Here is an 8796-nt window from a genome sequence, read left to right on the forward strand (position 1 = left end):
TATATATTTATATATTTTTTTTTTTTGTTTGTTTTTTAAGGTTTTTTTTTGTTTTGGTTTGTTTTCATCTGGGAGTAAAACGTGACCCAGACATGTTATGACATTCAACTAACCACTTAAAAAAGTGGTTTAAATTTAAAAAGTGGCACATTTTAACTCTTAAATGAAACAAAGCAGAAAATCAGTTCAACAAGACAAAAAATTTGTGGGGCAACATGTCAGCTCGTGTCTTCTTAGAGAAAGTGCACTGAATTCTCACTGGAAATAGAAATTTAGAAAAAAATTATAATAAAAATTAATACTAATACTAATAATAAAACTAATAAAATAATAATAAAAACCCTATAGTCGGTTAAAAATGTATGGAATGCTTCACACTGTAGACTGTTACATATAAGAGAAGTGACTAGAGAAAAGGAACGGCAAACATTAGTGATCGTGCACACTGATTAATGTACAATGTCAGCCTGTATTTAACAATCTTCTCCTGTAGTCAAGCTCAAATAACAACACTGAAACTAGCAAGCAGAGAAAGCACTCAAAGCCAGTAGCAAATGCATTAGCACACATTACACTCTGTCTCCAGTAGCTTTGAGTCATCACTGCTTTAGTGGACTAATGACAGAATGAGGAGTCACTGGTGCTAAGGCAACTGATTTAAAGTGTCTCGATGTGTTGTGTTGACTACATATTTTATGATCTTTACTTCATTTTCAAATGATTTTTGGTACAAAAGAAAAATCGATAATTTTGACCAATACAATATATTGTTGGCTATTGCTACAAATATACCCGTGTGACTTAAGACTGGTTTTGTGGTCACATTTTGTTGAAATAAATAAATAAACAAAACAACCAGCTTCTTTAAATATTTACTCAACTTTACAGCAAATTCTTCTTAGAGAAAGTGCACTGAATTCTCACTGGAAATAGAAATTTAGAAAAAAATTATAATAAAAATTAATACTAATACTAATAATAAAACTAATAAAATAATAATAAAAACCCTATAGTCGGTTAAAAATGTATGGAATGCTTCACACTGTAGACTGTTACATATAAGAGAAGTGACTAGAGAAAAGGAACGGCAAACATTAGTGATCGTGCACACTGATTAATGTACAATGTCAGCCTGTATTTAACAATCTTCTCCTGTAGTCAAGCTCAAATAACAACACTGAAACTAGCAAGCAGAGAAAGCACTCAAAGCCAGTAGCAAATGCATTAGCACACATTACACTCTGTCTCCAGTAGCTTTGAGTCATCACTGCTTTAGTGGACTAATGACAGAATGAGGAGTCACTGGTGCTAAGGCAACTGATTTAAAGTGTCTCGATGTGTTGTGTTGACTACATATTTAGCTAGAAGACGACAGCCTTAGTTATATATCTGTATATCAGAAATGAAAATACTAAAAGTTGTTAAAAATGTTGATTATAATGGAAAATTACAATATGTTTTGATAAAAGGGCTTAAGAACAAACAGTATACACTATCAAAAAACGTACAAAACTGTCACTGGGGTGGTGATACTATATTTATTTTTAAAACACAAATATTTTGTCTTTAATACCAATATTATACCTTTAGGGTACTAATATGTAGCATTTAGGGGAAATATGGTACAAAGATGTACCTTTTGTACCTTAAAATTATTGCCCCAGTGACAACTCTGTACCTTTTATTCTGAGAGTGAGATGAAGCTGATTTTTTGTCATGTTTTATGCATGAAATCATTCTTCTTAATTAAAATATGAGCAGCATGTTACATAAGGTGTTATGAGTCAACAAGTATTTAACCTCTAACTCTGACTGCACTCCAGCTTTATCACCTCAAGCCAGCTATGCCATTTGCATATAAGATGGATAAGGTGATTTAAGAGAAATTGCATCAGTAACTTCTAACTGTGTCAGGCTGAATCTAGTCTCAGCTTTTCTAGGCTGACATGAGGTAAAAACACTAAGCTTCTTGCCCTGACACAAGGCACCAATCAAGGACTGAATGGCTGACTAATGTCACTGACCACTATCTGGCTTATGTAAAGACAATGTTCCTCTGTGTTGACAAGTCTTTGTTGTTAGGTTCTATTGCTAAGGCTCTGACTTGGGCTCAGAGAGAAAACAGTCTAGCTCCCATGAGTGGCAAATTGACAGTCAATAATTTTACAGCTTATTGACTAAGTAGAAAAAAAGTACAGTTCAAAAGTTTGGAGTCTGTAAGATTTTTTAATGTTTTTGAAAGTGTTTCTTATGCTCACTGAGGCTGCATTTATTTATTCAAAAATACAGCAAAAACTGTTAAATATTTTTTACAATTAAAATAACTGTTTTTGTTTTAAATATATTTAAAAATGTAATTTATTTCTTTGATGGCAAAGCTGAATTTTCAGCATCATTACTCAAGTCTTCAGTGTCAAATGATCCTTCATAAATCATTCTAATATGCAGAGTTGCTGCTCAAGAAACATTTCTTATTATTATCACAGTTAAAATGGTTGTGCTGCCTAATATTTTTATATTGTATTTTTCAGGATTCTGATGAATAGCAATTCAAAAGAACATTTATTTGAACGGGAAATCTTTTGTAATATTATAATTGTCTTTACTGTCATTTTTGGCCAATTTAATGCCTCCTTGCTGAATAAAAGTATTAATTTCTTTAAAACAAAAAACTTACTGACTCCTCACTTTTAAATACTAATGTACCCTTTCATTTCAGTTCCCTTTCTACCACCAATATTGCACTAAAGCTGACAAAACAATTAAATCAATTCTTTTTTTTTTCTTTAAACAAAGCACAAAAATCCAAAAGAACATAATACTTTAATAATTTAAAAGGACACTCAAAAAAAACAAGTAGCACGTTTTCCATATCCGAAAGGAATGGGCGACCTACATTAAAGTTGTCCTTTGACTTCTTTTGTAATGAAACATGGCATCCGGACACAAAACGGAAAGAGGCAAGAACCCAGCTATGCAACAAGTGTCAACCTTAAGGGGTCAATTACGTCATCCGCACTGAAAGCAACCATAAGCCTTATATAACCAACTTCAAAGAGATGCTGAAAAACAAGGCACACACAACCACAACATACACCACTAATAACAGGAAATGGACCAATGACGTCATCATAGTCAATCAAGCATGATACATGATATTAAATTATTCAGCCGTTGGGCATTGGTCTGTTAGTTATGAGCAGATCTGGAACACCCAAAGCAGTTAAATAAGCTATTCAGAAGGATGGGGTTTTATCATCTCTGTACCTAGACGAGGATTAAATTGACTATATTACTTCCTTCTCCAAGTGCAAACAAAGCCTTTTACATAACACTTGGTAAATTCACTGTTCATCAGACGAATCATGTTAAAAAATAGCATTGGATCAGTTTAATTTAGAATAAGTGTTCCTGCAGTTTAATTCCAAGTACTAGTGAATTAATTTATATTTAGTGGGTGGCTGAAACTCAAGTATAAGGCAGCACTATATTTCTAAATTGGGTTGAAAACAAGATTTAATGACAATTCTTTGCAAAAACTTATATTTAGCATTTAAGTATATAAGTATTGTAGCCTGGTATATAAGTATGTATAAGTATATAAGTATTATATACTGGTTATATAATTATATATTATTATATATTATATACTGACTGGTATATAAGTATTGTAGGCTGCACTCTAGTCTATTTTCAGAACCATTCATAAACTAGGTTAAACCAGCCTGGCATGTTGCGTCATGTCCTCATTCATTTTTACACTATAATCTTTCTTTGTTCTGGTTGGTTTGTCATACCAAAACCTCATGTTCAAGCAACCTGTTTTCTTTTTTTACAGTTTTATTTGAAGTATTCCCTATTTAAGAAGAATGGGACCTTTTCAGACATACGAGGTGCTGAACCATCTTTAAATTATTTCTGTCTAAACACGTTTTTACTTATAGTAAGACTGATTGCATGTAAGCAAGACTACAAAAATTTTACTTTAAGGACCCAAGCATAATACAGCTTAATACCAGCTTTAAACAGCTCACCTCAGATGCTGACTATAGGTTTTCTGTAGGTAGTCGTAGCACCATTCCATGCTCCCAGTAACCGATTTTCCATTTTCTGCAGGTAAAGGAAAAGGGAAGCATGCGCAGCCGTATCCCTCGATTTGTCCTCCACCCTTTACGTACTAAAGCAAAGGAGTCATCAGCATCCAACATGCCATTGTCAGAAGAGGAGAGCAAGGATTTTGACATTAGCTCCCAGCACTCGAAAAGAACCATCAGTCCCAACAGCCTGTCCTCAGGTAGGACACGAGGTTATCATGACTTTTCACTGATGGCTTTTATGTGTTGTTGGCCTTTGTTCATATGGCCTCTCTGATAAGGAAAAGCACACTAGTATAATTTTAAATGGGGTGTTATGTCATTTCCACTTGGTTCTATCTTCTCAGATGATACTGGATGCCCAAGCAGTCAATGTGCATCACCAACCAAGACACCCTCAGGCTCTGACAACAGCCCACTGGGTTCCCCCGCTCTGGGAGAGCGCAAGGTCAAGGTGAAGAGAGTTCGGATGAACGTAGTGGCCGAGTGGAGCGCACCCACACAGAAGTACAAGCGAGAGAAGCAACAGCGTTCACCAATCATGAATAAAGGTAATTTTATTTCTGCAATTATTGCAACCTTTTTATATTCTATTATTTTCTTTAGATTCTCAATGTTTATTTTTAAAATAATAGCAATAATAAATAATTCATTTTAGATTGCCTTTCCAATGCTCAGAAACACATACATCAGTCAGAATAATTGAAAAGGGAAAATAAAATATATATGATTTTTGATTATGACCATGACAACAGGTCAAATAGTCAATGTTTACAGAACTGCACTTTTTTTCTGCATTCGAAAAAGTAAAGAACCGCTTGGTTTAGTAATCTAATGTTTGGTTAGTTACATAAACAACCACAACTAGTGTACATAGAAGGACAGTTTGCACATGGGATCTTTATCAGCTTGTGTGCAAGTGTGCACGTCCACTGGGGTGCAGGTTCAAACACAAAAACACGTACAGTTCTCCAAACTTCTGTTTTGAAACAAGGGTATGATGAGTAATTAATTTATGTCACGCTCACACCTGCCTGTTTAATCCATTTAAATGTTCTTGGGATTCTGCTGGAATGGGTTTCTCTTAAGTCTTTTTTGAAAACAGAAAAAACACAACACAATCCAGGAAGTAGCAGGTGCCACGTGCTTGATTACCCTTCCTCATAGAGGCCAGTGATTGGTTGGCTTGTAAATTGCCAATCAGTGCAACTTAAAGTAGTTGGCTCCTCCCACTGCCTGTGAGAATTCACAGCATTTGAGCTTGATTTATATTGAGCAACTTGCACAGTCTTGTAGTTGTTAGCGAGTTAGTCACATTTGTTTGGTTAGTTAGGTAGGTAGTAGCACGTTTGAAAAAGTACGCACTTTATCATGGTTTTGTCAAAAGGAAAGAGATGCTTCTCAGGTGTGTATATTTTTGGAAAAACCTTCAGTAAAAACAGAGTCCTGAATTATCTTACCCCCTCTTTAGTATATCTCTGTCTTTCAGTCACCTCATTTTTTCATTTTTTATTTAATGCTTAATACATTTTATTTAGATTATTTTTAGATTTTTTCTTCCCCAAAATTCTGTTATCTGAAATGTGTCTTGATCTGATACGAGTATGTCTAATATAGTTCAGAAGGTTATCTATTTGCTTTCCCACTTACTTCAATGGTACTTCCAGGAAGTAGGTAATCAGTATTATATCTCTTTAGTCTTAAGTTTAGCAAGAATAAAATAGTATAAGAACATATCATGTTTTTAAAAGCCCTCTGAATAAAAATAAAAAAATGTTACAATTTCAAATATAATGATAATTTAGCAATTAACATGTTGCAAGATATAATAACATTGCTACTTTTGAATGGCTGTGAAAAGTAGAAACCGTGTAGTTATGGCATCTGCCAGCAGGCTCTAAATGCTAAAGCCGACTAGAAAAGTTAATGGCTGCAGGTAAGGTGATATTCAAGCTTACATAAAAGTGCTGAGAGAAACCGAATGTGAAGGATTCCACTGTCACTGAAAGATTCAGTCCCTGACTTCCCAAGCCTTACTACTTCCATAATGGAGTCAAACGATGTTCATCACAGAAGTCTGTAACCCTATATCCTCTGACAGGCCTCTTTGATCTGGCTACTGGAATTATGCTAATTGGAAACGTGCTTGGGTTGTGCATTTGGCGGGGTTTTAAGTCTCTACTTCCACAGTCTTTTTAGATACCATTGAATGGATACGTTTTGCTCATGTTGAAGTCTTTTTAGAGGAAACTGTAGACTTTTGATCCCAGTGTTTATGCACTGTAGGCAGTGAGACAGATTTCAGCTCATCTAGCAGCACTGGAAGCTACAAGACACATGAAACTCTGCCCAGCAACTCTGCAGGGAAGAACTCATCTTCTCGCAGGTATGGTTTTTATGCTTTATTTATTTGTTTGTTTGTTTGTTTAGCCTAATTCAAGATGGCTGATACTTTTTGTTTATTTTTCTCTGTCAGATTTGATATTTCATGCTAGATGACTTACAATTTTAAATTTGCATGTTAAAGGGGTGGTTAACTGTTTTTTTTTTTTTTTTTTCCTAGGCTTGATTGTGTATATGGGGTGCCGTCTAACATGTGTTAATGCTTCGTTTAAAAAAAAAAAAAACACATTATTTTTAACATAATTTACCTTTATTCCACATCACGCTGTCCCTTCTCCTATAAACGCGCTGATCATTTCCTGCTTTTATGAAGCCCCTCCCTCAGAAATACTCAATGGGCTCAGATTGGTTAGCTGGTCCAGTGGGTTGTGATTGGCTAAACGTCTCTAGTGTGCGTCTAAACGTCCTGCCTCTCGCCTCAGTGGCATGCGCACCGGTTGTATTGTAAACAATGGCGTCATCTATTAAAGCAAGCCGTAGTTTACAGTGAATTTATAACACCTAAGGGATATTGTTAGGCACAACGCAAAGCGTTTATTCCATATATGTAGTAAGGTTTCACAAAATAAAAGGCATAAAAGCAAATAAGGTGTAATGCTATTAATAAAAACAGTGTTCTTCCACCAAACAATGTTGTTCCTCAAAAACAGTTGTGGTTGCAATAGTTGTTGCCAAGCAACACAAAGTAAACAAAGGTGTACGTTTGTAGAGTAATTTACAACAGCTTTGAACGTGGCTCAACCAATCAGAATCAAGGAACGGTCTGTTTTATAAATTGCAAATCTATTTGAGCCGATTGAGACCCAGAGAATATTAGTGACGAGGACCGCGCAGAACCTGTGCAAGCACTGCTCTTAATGGTATGTTTTTTGTTTGTTGTCTCATATTTTTAGATACGCTGTTATTTGTAAATGCTACTGCTTCTGTTAGCTTTTAATAGGCCTATATGGTTTTATCCTGATTAAAGCTTTAATACAGAACGGCAACTGCACGTGCGTGACTGCTTTAGAACATTGATTTAGAATCGTTAGAAGACAGAATTGCGATTCATATATAAATAGATTTTTACGTGCACCTCTAGTTTTCTCTTCCTCTTCTCTAAAGCAGCACAACATGGCCTCACCCCCTTTGCTGCATGTTCCCGGGGTTTATCTGGGTTCGTGACGAAACGAACCTGGGAAATAGCTTGTTGTAGTCCCTACGAGCCGTTTTTGAAGGCATTAAACTGCCAGAATTTTAAAAGACACCAAGGCGATATCTCCATTTGCATTGAACTTTCAGCGCCGCAACTTTGCAGATATTTGTTTAGCAACATTACACACTAACTAACGTTAAAAAAATGAAATCGCAGTCAACCACCCCTGTAAGTCATTTTTTAATATAGTGTAAAATAGTTTGATACAGCATGCAACATTGTTCTTATTATGAGATTAATGGCATACAGTTATATGAACATTTACAAAACATCACTCTGAAAATAGAAGTTCAAAGCACAGTGCACATTTTGTTAAATCTAAAGTAGTAGGTAAACAAGATATTCCATGCATGCTGAAAGAATGAGTTGTGTGGTTGGTTGTTATTCCAAATATAGCCTGTGTGTCTTGCCTATCATGACACTGTCCTGTCCAATCTTGTTCTTATCTCCCTTAGCAGTGGGCCCCACATCAGAAGCCTGCCAGTGTTCAAACCCGCAGGAAGCCCTACTGCCCCTCGCGACGCAGAACTTTATGCCCCATACAGGACGCCCCCCAAAGCCCCCTCCATTACCAACAGCAGTAGCAACTCCAGCTCTACCAGAAGGTATGGACAAAGAGGCAGAAGCAAACAGATGGAAGGAAGTTGAGAACATGGTAGATGCAATATATTCTATGCAGGGCTCAGGCGCAATACAGATAGTGTTATCGTGTCCTCAACCTCTTCACAGAATAAAGGATTAGATTGGTCATGGTTTGGCTGTGCCAGGCTTTGAGGGGATTTTGACAATTGTCTGCTCTCATTTTGCCCATGCAGACAGCAAAGCCGTTGGCTGGCTGATAGGAGTAAAGTGTGTTTCAGTGCTACATTTTTGTAGAGAGGGTGAGGGGCATTAATATTTCATGTGCACACAGTATGTTTGAAGATATTTAGGCTGTCGTTTGGCTTAATAGCATGATGTGCGGTTTCTGGGTTGTTAGTTCTGCCTTTTATGTGATTGAGGGTAAGGAATCTAGTGGGTATTCTTGTTGACATGGTCAAAAGGAGTGAATTTGGTTGATTGTATTGTACATTTAGTTTCCTTTTATATATAACCCACACTCTC

At 36.0% G+C, this 8796-nt stretch overlaps 2 protein-coding genes across 9 annotated transcripts in view; one reads left to right on the top strand and one right to left on the bottom strand.

The window, feature by feature from the left end:
• The window catches only part of gdf6a (growth differentiation factor 6a), a 15645-nt gene extending 11535 nt beyond the window's left edge, over window positions 1-4110 (bottom strand). The window contains exon 1 of the transcript XR_001631725.1: window positions 4035-4110. The gene's annotated coding sequence lies outside the window, so the exon portion shown is untranslated. The remainder of the gene's footprint in view (window positions 1-4034) is intronic.
• sybu (syntabulin (syntaxin-interacting)) overlaps window positions 1-8796 on the top strand; it is a 14024-nt gene that overhangs the window by 1464 nt on the left and 3764 nt on the right. For 3 of the 8 annotated variants that reach the window (XM_016458305.1, XM_016458303.1, XM_016458304.1), the window contains exons 2-6: window positions 3839-3893; window positions 4117-4306; window positions 4442-4645; window positions 6381-6480; window positions 8148-8297. In XM_016458305.1, the coding sequence (XP_016313791.1) occupies window positions 3870-3893; window positions 4117-4306; window positions 4442-4645; window positions 6381-6480; window positions 8148-8297 (668 nt within the window). In that variant the 5' untranslated portion in view covers window positions 3839-3869. Of the gene's footprint in view, window positions 1-3838; window positions 3894-4116; window positions 4307-4441; window positions 4646-5324; window positions 5500-6380; window positions 6481-8147; window positions 8298-8796 lie in introns of those variants that run through there. The other 5 variants (XM_016458306.1, XM_016458308.1, XM_016458310.1 and 2 more) reach the window with 5 other exon arrangements.

This window comes from Sinocyclocheilus anshuiensis, unplaced genomic scaffold, assembly GCF_001515605.1.
Source record: "Sinocyclocheilus anshuiensis isolate Anshui unplaced genomic scaffold, SAMN03320099.WGS_v1.1 scaffold267, whole genome shotgun sequence".
Lineage (NCBI taxonomy): Eukaryota > Metazoa > Chordata > Actinopteri > Cypriniformes > Cyprinidae > Sinocyclocheilus > Sinocyclocheilus anshuiensis.